Genomic DNA, 17,087 nt, shown 5'->3' with positions numbered 1-17,087 from the left:
CCGAATGTCTTGTAGTAGGCTGGACAAGGGCATCAGTACTCATTGAGTGTTGTCCCGAAGGAAGAGCTTGGATTTGCATACTGAAATGTATTTCTGAGTCCGACACAGAGACTGGCATGGAAAGGGCCTCCTCTTCTGTTGGCGAGGCCTCATGCAGTTCTTTCTCCTCTTCTGTGTCATGGAACCCGAAGATTTCAGGGGTCTCCTCGAGGTCCTTTGCTATCCCGCGACGTTTTCTTCAATCAGTACGATCGACAAGCCCCATAGTTCTCCTTGTTGTGGTTGGGAGACAGGTTACAAACCTGATGGAGGTCGGTGTGGGGCTATGTGTGGCAGCTAGGACCGAATCAAAATTGAGTCCTTTCCATTAGCAGCTCGTCATAGTTAGAGGGCGCTGTCTCATAATGGGGTTTGATTAGTGAGTTTGCCCACCATCCTAAGAAGTTAGTGGCTTCTCTCCATGCTCTTACCACTGCTTGGGTATGTCTGTATTTCCTGCTCCACTGACTGAACTACTGCCAAACCTCTGTTTCCCATAGCCTCTCGATCCACCCGGTTGGCTGGTTCACTGTGGTCAGCAAACACCCAATCGTTAACTACCACCAATTATGTTGTCCAGTAATATTTTAGTACATTTTGGACTACATGGCCCTCGTTGTATACCCAACTTTGGAGTTTGCTCAACACTATGCGTGGTCTATTGCCATTCCACAGCAGTACTCTAAGCTTGTGGTCAATTTTTTGGAAGAACTCTGGAGGTATCTTAAAGGTTGTGTTTTGAAGTATGTAGAGGACAAGTGGGAGGGTCATAATTTTGAATAGAGCAGCCCTGCTCATTAGTGTTAGAGGTAGATTTCTCCAGTGTTCCACATCTGTATGCAGTCTGTCAAGCTGCGTGGACAGATTTCTACCCAGGAATTGGGCCGGATCTTGTGTAATGTAAATTCTGAGGTATCAGAAGCTGTCCAGCGCCAGCAGCCCCATACACCAAGGGGTGGAGACTCTGGATGCCCTCCACCAAGGAGAAGATCAGGGATTTAGTCCAATTGATGAATTAACCTGAGTGGTCCCCGAAAATGTCAAATATCTGTAATATTCTGTTTACGGAAAGGGTAGGCTGAGTGATGTAGAGCAGTATGTCATCCGCATACATAGAGATACATTCCTCCCAGATCCGGGCGGTTTGTATTCCTTGTTTGAGCGGGTCTTTGCAGACCTAAGCTGCAAGCATCTCACGTGGCAATGCAAATATCATAGGGGACACACCTTTCTTGTGCCCATCTGTAGGGCGAACACCTCGGATACCGCATTAACACTCACCTTTGCAAGTGGCCCTTGGTGTATGGGCTGTACCCATTCACACAATTTAGGGACAAGGCCCATCCTTGCCAGAGTTGCAAAGATGTAATTCCTCTCAATGCTGTTGACTGACATTCTGGCATCAAAAGCCATGAGTGCCACCTGTTCGACTCATGATGGACCCGTTGTATGTAGTACTCCGAAGGAGTCCTCTCAGATTAGGTTGCGTACTCCAATACGAATAAAGCTTGATTGGTTCGCATGGGTCACTTAAACTATGACCTTGCGCAATCTGCTTTCCAGGGCTTTTGCCAGAACTTTGGTTTCCACGTTTATTAGGGATATGGGTCTATTATCCGCAGTCTGTCAGCAGTTCGCCTTTTTTAGGATTGAACACAATAGATGCTATGCTTTGGTCCTCCGTAAGACCTCCCTGTTCATGCGCTGCATGGAACATAGCCAGCATGTGTTATGCAATTTTGTCTGCTGTGCCCTTCTATAATTCTACCGGGAGGCCATTGGGCCCCACCGCCTTCACGATTGGAGGCTAGAATTGCTGCCACTATCTCAGCTGCTGTCAAATCTTCCTCCAGACTCTCCTGGTCTTCATCCGTGAGTATCAAACGGTCTATCTCCCTCAAAAAGTCGGCACAATCTACATCTGTTTTGTTCAACCATGCTAGTAGTTTGTTGGCCTTGTCTCCCACATCATACTGCCAGTGTTACAGCGTATAGTGATGAGCCCTGTTCTGTGCTGGCTCATGCAATTCATGCTGTCTTGGTCTGAGTGGGTGGTGAAGTTCTGCACTCCCATCTGTTAAAATCTTGGCCTCCAGGCACGCAATAACAAAAACTAAACAACGAAAAGCCAAGGCTTTATAACGAAAATGCCTTTACAGCGGATGCCTTTTACAATGAAAATCATGGGAAATGTAAGTATATTGCAGGTACGTAAACCGCTTTTAAATATATTTGGGTGTATGTTTGTATATATTTTTAAATAAGGTACACTGTTCCAGCAAGAAAAGAGAAGGCAACAAAGGGTAACCCCACTATTAGAAGCAAAAGCCCTCACACATCCAATAGGATGTCAGGCTTTCCGGGGCATTTCTGTAATTTTACTTAAACAGACCTCCTTTTCAGCCCCCGGCATACAATTACGCCCTAATGTAACTATAACGCACGCCCTCGCCATGCACTGCGGATTACCCCAGATAATACAGCAGTCATGACAACTCCTGTAACATTTTTATATATATATATGTGTGTGTGTGTGTAAAGTCGAAAAGCGTTGGTGGTGGTACCGTTTAAAGTACACTTCTGGATAAAGCAATAAAATCTCCTGGAGTTCGAGCCAATTGCTTGGCAATTGATTGTTTTGCACGCCACAAGGTGGACCGGTTGATGGAAAATATATATATTTCATTTGTGTTTGATAAATACATTTCGTGGCAAAGTCTTTCATTGTAAAGGCATTTTTGTTAGAACCCTTGTATTATAAAGCCATTCATTATAATGGCGTTTGAGGTTCCATCATGCATCTGCCTGGAAGGTAGTGTGGGACCCCTACTCTGTCTGTTTTGTGTTATAACTACTGGCAGGTGGTCCAAAAAAACTCACACCTTGTGTGCTGCATCTTGAAATTTGCCTGCATGTATGTGCTAGGTGAGTATATGATCAATCCAGGAGAAGCTACCAGGGGTGCTGAAAAGTATGCGTACTTTCTCTGGTTTGGAATTCAGAAAAACACCTATAACTCCTCTGGCAGATCGGCTAGGGACACGGGATCCACTGTGGCCACAGGGTGGTTTGGTACAGCAGGATAGTTGAATGGATGTTCACTCGGTGATCACGGAGCCGTCTTAGTGTGCGACCATCTTGTTTGGCGTCAAGACAGCCCCCCTGCTTTAAGGTTTTTAGTAATACATTTAACTCTACTCGTGGTTGTCAAAAGCTAATCACCAGCCTACCTTTTCATTTGTCAACAAGTTCAAACACTGTCACCCTTTTTGTTTGACCACTTCACAGTTTACATTTTGGTCATAACATTTTGTCTTTGTATTTTATGCTTCTCGTTTGTTAAACTTCATGCCTTGCAAGGGAAACAGTAACAGTCCCTTTAAATTCCATAAAGCGGTTGAACTTAATTTTTGCCACTGTAAGGATTATTAATATCAGTTTAATGGATAAGTGATTAATATTCATATTAAAAAAAACACACCCACTCATCAAAACTCCTGGGCATTCCTGTGAATTAGTCTTCCTCACCAAACAGTACCATTTACTGTCCTAACAGCCTCGCTACAATTCTTTCCACTCATTCATCTAGTTAACTCTCATGCCAGTGTCCCATCTACTTTGGAGGAAGGAAAATTGCGACTCACACTTATGTGCTCCTTTCCCAATGAGAGAATGGAGAATTGGGCAACACAAGCATGAGCATTGCTGCGCTGTGTTCTAGGTATTGCCAGTAACTTACCCAACCACTGTAAAAAGTCCTCAGTCTTTCCATTGACACACTTTTAACTTCCCTTGGTCCACCGTCCAACTTCTAGCACCATGCTGCCTGGCATTCCTTGTTAGAGAGAGCCATTTGGAAATTACTGTTCTGGGTTTACAATCCTATGGCAGAGAGTTCATCCTGTGCTCAAATCACGCCTTTATTCCCCTCACTGTTCACTCTGCCCCTGTGTGATCTTTTGTCTCTCCACTCAAACTTCCCTGTTCCCCTCCAGGTTTCTTTCATTCATGCTTATTACCCTGTCTCTGCATACAATTGTACAAATCCTTTCAACATCAGGCGAGGAGTAAATGTCTTCACTAAAAGCTGATTATTCTATAGTTTTGTTCAAATGCGTATGTGTCTCTTTCATGAGAATCACTAAATAACATGATTTTTCTGTAGGGCGAGGATGGTAGACCTATAGATTCTCATGAGGGCAATTTAAGGTTGTCAGAAATACCTTGCACTGGACATGAAATAATAATGTTTAATGATGAATCTTTATAGAGTCCTTTCGAATATCCATGGTCTAGCTCTTTCAGAGTTAGCATATAATTCGTGAGTTAGCTTTCTCGGATGGAACTGGTAAAATGATGGTGTGGCTGAGAATGTGTAATCTGGGTACAGGAGATTTGACTATATCTACTTTATCGATCTAACATAGAACCAGCTGATGTTTTTTGTTTGTTTGTTTTTTAACTAGCTTTGCAGTTTAACGGTGCTACAGAGTACACCTGCGTGCATCTTACAGTACAACTTTACTGTCGTAGTTGTGCAAGCCTATGTTTTTGCTCTATTGAAACCAATTTTGAGATGCCTGACAAGTGGTCTCCAAGGGTCTTTGAACCCAAGATAGTAACACTGCTTGACATTTAATTTTTTTAAAGGGCATGCAGGTGTGTCTGTGGATCCTTAGTGAATGTCTGTTTCCTAATTGAAGCTTATTTCCCAATTGTCTCCATTTCACAACAATTTTTTTATCTGTAGCTGGGATCGTTGGGCGGCTGAAGATCATGTTCTTCGTGACACGGACGAAAATCGCAGATTGCAGCGCAAATTGGCAAGAAAAGCGGTTGCTCGCATGTAAGAAAAATATGATTACACTGAAAGAAAAACTTTGCAAAGCCCTGAAGATAGTTTTGTAGGGCGTTTTTAACCCATTTTAAACTAAATTCTTTTTTTATTTTATTTTTTTAAAGAAAATATGTAACTAATTTAAATTCCATTGTATCATTATGAACACAAATATAAGCCAATTTAAGGCCTAATTTAGAGTTTGGAGGCCAGGTACAAACATTAAGGATATCCCATCTGCCTTATTACAAGTGCATTAGATAATGATACACTTGTACGAAGGAGTGCAGGATATCTGTCACCTTTTTGATGGAGTACCATCCAACAAACTGTAAATCCAGCCCTTTATGTTGCATAGCTTTGACACTCGTTCCACTGAACGTTTGCAGAGATTATGTTAACCTATTTGCACTGTCTGCATTTTAAATACAATATGAGTGTCTTGCCTTAATTCTATATGTGTAGTCCAATTCCTACTGAGTGTAGAGTGATTAAAAATCAGGTTGCCTGCTGCACGTTTAGTATACAGTAGTCCAGGTAAGGTACTAAGGGGTCTGTGGGCAGATTGTGAAGGCTGGGTCTCGTGAGGCAGGCCTTGCTTGTGGCCGATCGGCCAAGAGCCTGCCTTAGTTTTTCTGCTTGTTCCTTAATTAAAAATGTATAATTAGATGCTATGAGTGTCACTGTTGATGGGGCTGTCAGTCAGAGCAATCCTAGATGCTAGGATTCATCCCTGCCACCCTTGTAAGAGTGTGAAGCAAGTGTGCAACTTGATCCTGCAAGAGGGTGTCAAGCCTGCCATGATCTCTCATTGGCCAAAGGAAGTAGATTTGCTTGGCCCAAATCGGTGCCTAGTCATCACTAAGGTGGCAGCAAATCACCGGTATGCATATTCTCTTGTGAACTCTGTAGTGATGGCTAGAGTTGAAGATGACTTAAAACCAGATCTATCGAACTCATTGTAAAGCTATAAATAAGCAACTGATGCTCTCCTTATTTCTGCTCACCAATCAGTTGGTGGGAAGGCAGGATTGGGGCAGCAGAACCATAGTCAGAGGAGGGCCACATTTGCACCTAGAACAAACAAAGTATCTGAAAAATTATCAGACTCCGAAGTAAGGTAGACTCGCACTTCAAATTGTTGTGCCCACCTGAAGCACAAATTGTGTTGAAATGTCACGCCTGTTCAGGTGACTGATGTTTAACATTGCTACTTACACTTTAGTAGCTCTATTGTGAGGTAGTGCCAGATCGGTGGACACTTCATTTAGGAGGTTGGCGATGTCCCAGTGCCAAAGTGTAGTAAAGAAACACTACTTTTTAGAGCACAATAGAAGTGACATAAATGTTTCTGGGGTGTACAGCCTAGCTGGATGAACTGGAATACTCATTAATGAACTCTCCTGGCATCCACATTTCATATGAGCACATTGCGTGTCCCTAGTCTTGAACTTTGGTATATTATCCAACCTCCTAAGGAGAATAGTTTCGTTTTCCCCTACATTTCAGCAGCAAGAGAAAGTAGTTAGAGAGAGGATAAAGGAGTCGCATGCATACCGCTATATGTGAATTTTTTTATTATTATTAATTTGTTTAAATACATGAGTCTTCTGTTACCAAAAATGCTCAACTTTCTACAGGTTGTTGTGTTTTTTTTGGCCCAGCATTTTCGTCTCCTATGGGCAGCTAATATTACCCCTTCTTCTCAGTTTGTGGGAGTTCCCCAGTTCTCAATCTTTGCTAAGGGCCTCCTGACACACTCCTGTCAGTAATTCTCCTCCTATATCTTGCTATCCTTTTTTGGTTACCTAATACACACACATGACTTCCATCTGCCTCACTTTGATTGTCCGAGCTCCTTTGCTATCCCCTTCCAACTTATTAGAGAAGTGTGTCGTAGGAATACTTCTTAGGCTTTTTTTGTGGCCCCTGGTTTAGATTTGCAGTATCGGGGTTGTGAACAGGGCAGTAAAAGCAGTGTAATATTTTTAAGAATTCAGCTGCACTGTTGATTCGTTGATTCGTTTTAGCAGTGATACTCTTGAATCTCTGACTTTAGGAGAAGGAAGGGGCGAAAGAGAAAACGCTGTAGGTTGCCTGGCGTAGACTCTGTTCTGAAAACTGGTCCCTCGGAAGATAAAGAGGAGGTGGAAGAAAACTGTAAGTGGTATGCTCTTATCGTTTATTGAGGTATAGTTTTTTGATGTTGATGTTTGTGCTGTAAATTGTGTGTATAGTGCAGCACCTTGGGTGACATTTAAGCATTCTCCTAACTGTAGAGGATTAGCCATGTCAGCCTACTGCATCATCCAGCTCAAACTTGTAAAGGGTATCCTCGAATCAGTGTCGAGAGTGACCCTCTGATGAAGGAGGTGATCTTCCATGCCAGTGTATTGTGTGCTTGGTTGCCTGCTTGGAGGTAATCGTCTATGCCAATGCATTGTGTGCCAAGGTGCCTGCTTTGACTCTACAAAAAGTCAAATGCAGAGGGAATGGTATTTTATGACTGAAAAAGTGTGCTTTTGTTACATGGGCCTTGACATCCCACTGGCTTGATTTGCAATATTGTTGAGTTTAATATTGACATGCTTGATCAAATCGTACCCCCCACCACCCTAAACGATAAACGTTATTGTTCATCCAATGTAGGTTAACATAGATTTCTCAAGTGAAATATAGACATAAAGCTCACCGTGTCTAGATAAAAGTTTATGATGGAAAAATATTACTTTCCTTGGCTAAACCTAGGATTGCCTTCTGGCTGAATCCCTTATCTGGAAGCAAACTGTGGGATGCATAATACATGCTATATATATTATTAATAATAATAACCTGACTGTGAAGACAGTTGTTGATTCCCTTTTGTGAGACCCTATATTAGATAATCTGTTATTGTCATGTGGCTGTGCTACACTTGCTCCCACTCTGTAGATTTCCCTGGACACAGCAGGCAACATGGTATTGAAACTTCCATTTAGAACAGAGAACACAGGTGTCCTGCCAACCTCTCCCAAACTTATCTCCACATTAGGAAAAGGCAACAGCTGACAGAGACAATCAATTATTATTTTTTTGAGTCTCTTTTACCTTTCCTCCAAAGTGAGCACACACGAACTAAGCTAATTATAGGCTTTTATTAGAAGCCAAAATAGTTTGTATGCAAAATTATTGTAGCAAATATGACACTTAAATAAATGATTAAAAATAAACATAAGATAAATAAGATAAAGGAGTAGCGTATTGATGTCTACAATCCCCCTTCCTACTTGGTCTCTCCTAATTAGAATTAGCACATAAAATTCTGCCATTACGGAAGGTGCAGTGCATTATTACATGTTTGGCACAGGCGTGCTGCTGTTTGCTTGCAAGGCATGGCTTTGTTTGTGAGAGCTCAGCTTGTTACCATACAGTGTCTTTGATGGAGAAACGAGCTCCATGGCTACCAATTTACAGAACTCCGTTTGGCATCATTATAAGCAGAGTCCTCTTCATTACTGATTCATTATGTAAAGAATCTCATGACAATACCTGCAACCATACCCATGAACCTCTATATAGGAAATCACTTTGACTGGACCACAATAAATACATCAAATGAAACAAAAGTAACTTATAGTAATCTATAAAACATAAGTAGCATATTGAGAAACAGTTATCAGCGTAATGCAATAAAAGCAAGCCACATTTGCGGTTAGTTAATGGGGGCCTCTGTTTTGCTTCACTAATGGCTGAGCTGAAAAGCTCATGCACTGACAAAAATCTCGGGAATGCGCTTCTTAATCTAAAGAAGACATTTATTATTTCACTGCACTAGGTTCCTAAAAGGAGATTAGCATGCTGAAAGCACATGTTTAAAAATAGTCACAGCAATGAAATGAAAACATGTACAAATGATTCTCCACTGCAGTATACACAGTAAATATATATATATATATCTATATCATAATGCAAAGCAAATAACTAATTAAAAAATATGCATCACCATGAGGCAAGGGCATAACTGCTTCACCTCCCTCCTATTCAGCATCAGATCACCAGATCCCAGAATCAATTGAGGAAAGAGAGATCAATTATCCTCACAGGAAGGATGACACATTCCAGCGTCCTGGATATGCCTGAGATCTGCAAACACTCTCTGTCCCCGGTCCATCTGGTCTCGGCCTCTTATACTTTGAACAAACAAGAGGAAAAGTCTAGAACCTCCCTCTCCCTGCAGAAGTTTATTTATTTTTAAAAAAATGCTGATTGCTTTAGGCCTGCTTTGAAAATAACACGTCGGGACTTGGCCACAATTCCAAGATGCTAATTCAAAACAAGACTGTTCCCTGCTGTCTGAGTACATTCTTAACAGCGTAAACCCTTGGTAGGAAAGAACACAAAAAATAAAAACATGAGCACATTGAACAATGTGGAAGACTTGTAGCTTTTAACTAGGCATGCTAAAATAAAGTCAGTAAGCAAAATGAAGCTGGTGGTCACTAATGTGACGGTGTACTGCTAGTCTAAGTGCAACGTGGAGTCAGTGCTCAAAACATAAATATCACTACAGCCTCACACTACAGGTGACGTGAAATGAGAATGGAAGGGTATTGTGAATGGAGAAAGGAGCTATGCAGGTGTTGTTGAAAAGCCATTTGCAAGATTAACAGCATTTACACTTTAAAACAATGTAGACAACAAATGAGGTTTCTACCAAAATGGTAAATAGAATTTATCTTGGAGAATGGAAGAACGGAGGGGTGGGCGCAATGGGGGTCAGTTGAAGTGAAATACGTGGAATTCACAACCAGTCAATTTGTTTAATGAATTCACATTTACCTGGTCCATCACAACAAGGTGGTTGTAGCAAATCTGCCTTTTCTGCATGGTCACCCCAGATTTTACAACTTTTTTCAGACACTCTTTTCCTAACTTTAGGACTCTGCAATTTACAAATGCTTAAGAATAATAAAATACCAGTGCTCCCCCACAAAAGCATGTACTGTACATTGGGACTCCCTGTTACACCCATTTAACTTCCCTAAAAGTGAGTTCCAATGTACAGCACATGTTTTTGAGGGGAAGCACATTCATTTTACTATTGTATATCATATATGATATGTAGTGTTTGTATGACCACCCTCTGTGTTTTGGCTATGCTGCAGTTCGACCAGCCCAAATTGTATATGTATAAATTACATATTGGGGTTGGCGTGCCCTCAAAGAGAAATAAAACTTGGTAGATATCTTTTTTTTTATTTTTTTTATTTTTTTTAAATGCTCTATGTAATCAACAGTTGTGATTGGATCAGTTTTACTCCACACCTCTGAACACCATTGGTTCTTACTGTGGCTCATCATTTTACTCAATAGGTTGAATTGTTCTCCACCCACATCCCTAACTGCAAAGAGGGACAATAATTAGCTTACTTTCCATCTAGGCATGTCAACTGTTAGAAATGTGGTCTCCAGTTGCCAATGGTTTGGACCCTGTCCAGCTTGGGGCCCTCACTATAGTCAGGGTAAGAGAGCCACACAGCTAAGATAACCCCTGCTTCACCCCCTTCGTAGCTTGGCACGAGCAGTCAGGCTTATCTCAGAGACAATGTATACAGTATGTGTACACACACCTCACACACTTTATCTAAATAAAACAAGACCAAAACAACAAAAATCCAACATACACAAGTAGAGTTATCACTTTTAAAAAGCTGAAATGAGTCTTGATCCATAGGAATCAATGCTTGTATCCTTTTAGCACAATTCTTTACTCGCAGGAGAGGCAATGCGTCAGTTCCTTACTGGCAGGGGAGGTGATACATTAATTCTTTCCTCGCAGGAATGACGTTGCGTCGATTTGTAGAGACACAGCCTTCGTTCCTTACTGCGGTGTGGGGTTGGTGAGAAATTGACACCCTGGGGATGAAGCCTGAAATATCCAGACGCACTTTGTTGATGGAGCTGCGGGAAAACAGGTGCTGTGTCGGTTCTGCAGCCGCGAGACGGGCAATGCGCCGTTTGTCTAGCCACAGGACAGACACTATTGATTTTTCTACTGCGGCGCGTCAGTGCGTGGATTTTCTTCTTCAGGTCACCAGCTTACACTTCCAAGGTCCAGGGACTGGAATTGGCACCTCTTGACAAGTGAGGACTCTCAGCAGAAGAGCCCAGGCACTGGTAGGTGAGGTCTTTGGTTTCCCTGAGACTTCTTAACAGGAGGCAAGCTCATTTCAAGCCCTTGGATCATCTTGGAAAGCAGGCTGTAGAAAGCAAAATCCAGTCCTTTTATTCCCAGGACAGAAGCAGCGGACCAGCACAGTAAAGCAACAGGCGGAGTGGCAGTTCCCGCTACAACATCCAGCTCTTCTTTCTGGCAAAATGTCCTCAAACCAGAAGGATTCTAACTTTGTGGGGTCAGAGGTCCAGTACTTATACCCATTTCTGTCTTTGAAGTAGGTAAACTTTAAAAGAGAGGTCTTTGTAGTGTACACGACTGCCGTTTTCCACCCTGGCCCTAGACACACTCCAGGGGTTGGATACTGCTTTGCGTGAGGACAGGAACAGCCCTATTCAGGTTTAAGTGTCGGCTCCTCCCACAACTCTAGCCCAGAAAGATCCATCAGGAAATGCAGGGCACACCTCAGCCCTCTTTGCGTTACTGTCTAGAGTGAATTCACAAACAGCCCAGCTGTCATCCTTACCCAGACACAGAATGGTTAAGCAAGAAAATGCCCACTTTCTAAAAGTGGCATTTTCAAACTTACAACTTTTGGTGCAGTTGTTTTTTGAATTGTATTTCTAAATTGTGTGTGCAGAGCCCCCAAACCCCATATCTCTATCTGCTCCCAATGGGAAATTTCACTTAAAAGATATTTCAAGGCAAACCCCATGCTAACTTATGGGAGTGATGGCCTTGCAATAGTGAAAAACAAATGTGGCAGTATTTCACTATCAGGACATGTAAAACACTTCAGTACATGTCCTACCATTTAAATACACTGCACCCCTCACATGGGGCAATCTTGGGCCTGCTTTATGGGTGACTTAAATGTAATAAAAGGGATGGTTTGAGCCTGGCAAGTGGGTGGACTTCCCAGGTAGAAATGGCACACACAGACACTGCAGTGGCATGTCTGAGAGATGTTTACTGGGCTACTCATGTGGTTGGCACCATCAGTGCTGCAGGCTCACTATTAGCATTTGATCTGGGCACAAATAGTGCATTTTACTAGGGACTTACTAGTAAATCCAATTTGCCAATCATGGAGAAACCAATCACCAATACCATTTACACAGGGAGCACTTGCACTTTTGCACAGGTCAGCAATGGTAAAGTGCCCAGAGTCCCAAAGCCAGCAAAAACGAACTTAAGCATACAGTCAATGTCAAGAGGGCAGAAGTAAAATGTTTGGGGATAATCCTGCAAAATGGGCTATTTCCAACAAAACTCAAAAGCTATTTTCATGTAGCCCTGGCTAGGCTTTTCCCTTATAGGCCTAGATGGGATTAACATCTTTATTCTTTGCACCTCCGTGGAGGAAAGGGCTAGAAAAATTCTTCAAAGTAATTTCCTGAACATTTTTCTAAATCTGTTTTAATGGTGAAAACAGTTTTGTAAAGATTTAAGCAGGTATGTACCTTAGTAAAACATACATAGGTTGCCTTAGCCAGAACTGCAGTAAAACCATTTCTGCCACCTAGCACTTTTCTAGTGCTAGAATATTAATCCTTAGCTGGGAGAATTAAAGATCCTGGCTCTGAGCCCAGACCAGGCCAATGGGTGTTTGCTGCTGACCATATAGCAGGAACTAGCTATCATGAAGTGGAAGTAACAGTTGGGAGAACAAAGGGTAGCATTAGCATTAACTCTTGCCTCTTAGATGCCGGAGGTGAATTTGGTTGGGGGGGAGGGGGTATTTGTAGGTAATCGCCTACAAATCCTCAGGACCGCCCTAAAAAGACAGGTGTAGGAAGCGGGCCTGGTGTGTGGGAGCACCTATGGTGTTATCACCTTAAATCAGGTCCAGGTATCCCCTATTAGTGTGGTGTAGACAGTGTCTAGGAAGCCAGGGCTCTCTAGAGGTAGCTGTGGATGAGCAGCCAAGACTTATCTAGGAGCCATGTAAAGCTTCTGCAATACCACTATAGTTACACAGCACTTACACACATGAAAGAACCACACAGTTACAAAAATAAAGGTACTTTATTATGGTAACACAAATACTAAAATACTGTATAGGGAATACTCCACTAGCAGGTAAGCAAACACAGTATTATATACACATTAGTAATTAGGAATGGGCATAGAAAGCAATAGAAAACAGTGAAATGACCGTAAATAATAGAGACCCTAGGGGGAGACCAAACATATACTAAGTAAATGGAATGCGAAAGACAGGCCCTCACTCCAGGAAGTGGAATCTGTAGAGGGGAGCTGGAGGAACTAGGAACCCCAAAAGGTAAGTACCAGAGTGCCCTCCGGCGACCAGGAGATATTAGGTAAGTACCTGTTTTCTCCCAAACTCACAGGTAAACTTTAAGCAAGACTGGAAGAAACAGAAGGTGGATCCTGACAGAAGAGGACCTGCAAATGAAGGGGACCAAGTCCAGTTCGAGTTGGAATATCCGGTTGGGGCAAGAGCCACTATCAACCCTTCTGGGGATATAGGATCAAGACCAGGGCGGTGGAGAAGACCAGGAGTCGGCTGTGCAGCACAGGAGTAGAAGAGGAGTTCCAGAAGTGATGCAGTCGATGTCCCACGAAGGAGGAAGAGTTGCAGTCCGTCAGTGGTGTGGAAAAACCACCAACAAGCCTTGGCAAAGGCAAGCGTTGCAGAAGAAGAGTTGCAGAGCTGCTGGGGACCAAGAAGATCCAAGGGGACTCAACCCAAGGAGGGGAGTCCCAGGTGACCATCCGCAGTGAGGAGAGCCAGAAGTCAAGGATGCAGGTCCCACAGGCAACTTGCAGGCACAGGAGTCGCAGTGAGGCCCACTCAGCACACCTGGAGAGGAGTCCCACGTTGCTGGAGCAGCAGGCAGGAGACTGTGCTTTGCAGGAAGAGTGCTAGAGGCCGTGGCTACGCAGAGCATGAAGGTCCCTTGGAAGAAGAGCCAACAAGCCTTGGTAGCTGCAAGAGTCGTGGTGCACAGGAGCATTATCCTGCAAGGAGAGGAAAAGACACACCGCCTCCCAAGTTGGATAGCTGTAGAGGGGACCACCCCAGTCCACCACCTGTGTAGCAGGATCCACGCAGAGTTGCAGGAGAGGATCTGTGCAGCCGGTCGTCGATGCAGTTGGTGCCTGCGATTGCAGGGGAGTGACTCTGTCACTCAAAGGGAGATTCCTTCTTGCTTTTGGTGCAGACTGAAGACTTGCTGCCCTCAAAGGATGCACAGCTGGGGAAATGTTGCAGTTGCTGGAAGGAGCCAGAGAAACAATGTTGTAGAGCGAAGTTGTCGCTGGAGCTGCAGATTGTAGGTTCCTGTGAAGTCCAGTTGTAGTTCCAGTGGCCAGAAGTCGAAGTTAAACTTGCAGAGAAGTCCTGCTGAAATCTTGCACATCTAATCTGAGGACCCACCCAAGAGGGAGATTCTAAATAGCCCTAAAAGGCGGACTGGTCACTTAGGTGGTCACCCTGCTATCAGTAGGGGGCTGTGACGTCACCTTCCTGACCTGGCCACTCAGATGCTCCCAGAGGCCTCTGCCCACCTAGGATTCAAGATGGCAGAATCAAATGGCCACCTGGAGGAGCTCTGGGCACCACCCCTGAGGTGGTGATGGACAGGGGAGTGGTGACTCCCCTTTCCATTGTCCAGTTTCATGCCAGAGCAGGGACCGGGAGTCCCTGGACTGGTGCAAACCGGTTTATGCAAGGAGGGCACCAAAAGTGCCCTTTAAAATATACCAATGGTTTGGGGAGGCTAGCCCTCCCAAGCCATGTATCACCTATTTCCAAAGGGAGAGGGTATTGCCTCCCTCTCCCAAAGGAAATCCTTTGTTCTTCCTTCCTGGGCTTGAGCTGTTCAAGCAGCAGGAGGGTAAAAACCTGTCTGTACAATGGCAGCATCGCGGGCTGCACAGAAAAACGCTGAAAACTGGTAAGAGCAAAGCTGGAGATCCTTTAAGGAGCCCCCAGAGTGCATGGAATCATGCAACCAATGCTGGAAACAGTATTGGGGTATGATTCCGACATGCTTGATACCACACATGTCCAGGTTCGGAGTTACCATTGTGTAGCTGGACATAGGTAGTGACCTATGTCCAGTACATCGGTAAAATGCTTGCATCTTTTCTCACACACGGGCTGCAAACTAAAGACAGGCCCGCCTATTGACGGCTGGATCCTGCCATAATGAAAAAAAGAATCTTGGGTAACGTAACAGTAAGGCAAAGAGAAGGTGCTTATAGGATTGGGTGGTAGATTTTCTCCAATCACTGGCTAGTGTACTGGATAAGTATTGCACCCCAACCACCAACTCCTCAGTTTCCGGTTGATGGCCTCCTATTCACTTGCTTCAGGGATAGCAAAAGCAGAAGGGCAGCTGACTCCTAGAGGGGGCCTGTTCGAAATGGGGTCTCTAGTTGGCAGTCGGTTTGTACCCTGTTCAAGTAGGGATCCTCACTCTAGTCAGGATACGGCGTTGTGAACAACAAATCCAACAGTTCAGGCTGGCTGCGGTGTCGCGGGCCAGCTACGGTTTAGGGAAGACCTGCAAACAATACCTTGGAAATGCTGGGCAATCCTCGCAATGAGGTCCAGAGTGCGGTGTTGCAGGCGTCGGTCAGGGGGTCGCCGTGACCTTGAAGTCACAATCCTAGCAGAATAAACTCTGGGCTGATGTCAAAGTCAGGAGTGCTGGCGTTGATGGCGTCGGGCTGTGGTGCGAAGCGGGACGTTGTGACGTGCGGTGCCCACAGGTCACGGTGCAGGCAGTAGCTTGGTGTCTGTCCTGCGGCACCAATGAGACCAGGGATGTGATGTGATGTGCGGTGTCTCCAGGGCATGGTGCAGGCAGTGGTGTTGTCGCTGCTGAGCGATGTCATCCGTAGCCACAAGGCGGCGGTATGACACAGGGTGGGCTCCATGCAGCACCCATGGGTTACCGTGCAGAAAGGGGCGTCTGTTAACGACTGGAGTTGCGGACGCTGGTGTCAGTGGACCTGGACTGCAGTGCGAAACCGGACGGTGCTTTGTGTGCCTCACAAGCGGTGTCCACAGGCCATGGTGCATGCGTGGAGCATCGTCGGGGATGCCAAGGCTATGGTGTGAGCAAGGCGATGCAGAGTGCGGGCCCCATAGGTCACGGTGCAAGCAGTGGCTCAGTGTCGGCATTGGTGAGACCAGGGCTGCGATGTGACGTGGGTCACGGCTCCTTGTGGTGATATCAGGTCACGTGCAGGCAGCAGCGTCGTTGAAGGCATCGTGGTGATTTTTCTTCTGATGCAGCACAAAAAACACAGTTCACAGTGCTGTAGGCAGATGAAACTGAAGTCTTTAATATCCCTGAGACTTTCGACAGGAGGCAAGCTCTACTCCAAGCCTGTGAAGAAACTTCACAAGCAGGATACATAGCAAAGCCCAGACTTGCCCCAGACACACTCCAGGGAGTTGGAGACTGCATTGTGTGAGAACAGGCACAGTCCTTTCAGGTGTGTCAGCTCCTCCTTCCCCACTGTAGCGCAGGAGACTAATCAGGATATTCAGGCTACATCCCAGCTCCCTTTGTGTCACTGTCTAGAGGGAATTCACAACAGCCCAACTGTCAGTCTTACCTAAACATGGAATTCACAAGCAGGCTGAGGCACACAATGGTTCAAACAAGAAAATGCCCATTTTCTAAAAGTGGCACTTTCAAACTGACAATTTAAAAAACAGCTTTACCAAAAGTGTGAATCTTTAAATTCAGAGACCCCAAACTCCACATCTCTATCTGCCCCATGGGAAACTGCACTTAAGATATTTTAAGGCAGTCCTTATGTTAACCTATGAGAGAGATAGGCCTTGCAATAGTGAAAAACGAATTTGGCAGTATTTCACTGTTAGGGCATGTAAAAACACATCTGTACATGTCCTACCTTTAACATACACTGTACCCTGCCCTTGGGGCTTCCTAGGGCCTACCTTAGGGGTGCCTTACGTGTAGTAAAAGGGAAGGTATGGGCCTGGCAAGTGGGTACACTTGCCAGGTCGAATTGGCAGTGCAAGACTGTCCACAGACACTGCAGTGGCAG

At 44.5% G+C, this 17,087-nt stretch overlaps 1 protein-coding gene across 1 annotated transcript in view; it reads left to right on the top strand.

The window, feature by feature from the left end:
* The window catches only part of MSL3 (MSL complex subunit 3), a 151,230-nt gene that overhangs the window by 16,099 nt on the left and 118,044 nt on the right, over nucleotides 1-17,087 (top strand). The window contains exons 3-4 of the mRNA XM_069204614.1: nucleotides 4,790-4,885; nucleotides 6,936-7,036. Coding sequence (XP_069060715.1) covers nucleotides 4,790-4,885; nucleotides 6,936-7,036 — 197 coding nt within the window. The remainder of the gene's footprint in view (nucleotides 1-4,789; nucleotides 4,886-6,935; nucleotides 7,037-17,087) is intronic.

Source organism: Pleurodeles waltl, chromosome 8 (genome assembly GCF_031143425.1).
Source record: "Pleurodeles waltl isolate 20211129_DDA chromosome 8, aPleWal1.hap1.20221129, whole genome shotgun sequence".
Classification (NCBI taxonomy): Eukaryota; Metazoa; Chordata; class Amphibia; order Caudata; family Salamandridae; genus Pleurodeles; species Pleurodeles waltl.
Note: the sequence above shows the minus strand (reverse complement) of the source record. Positions and strands in the feature narration are given on the sequence as shown.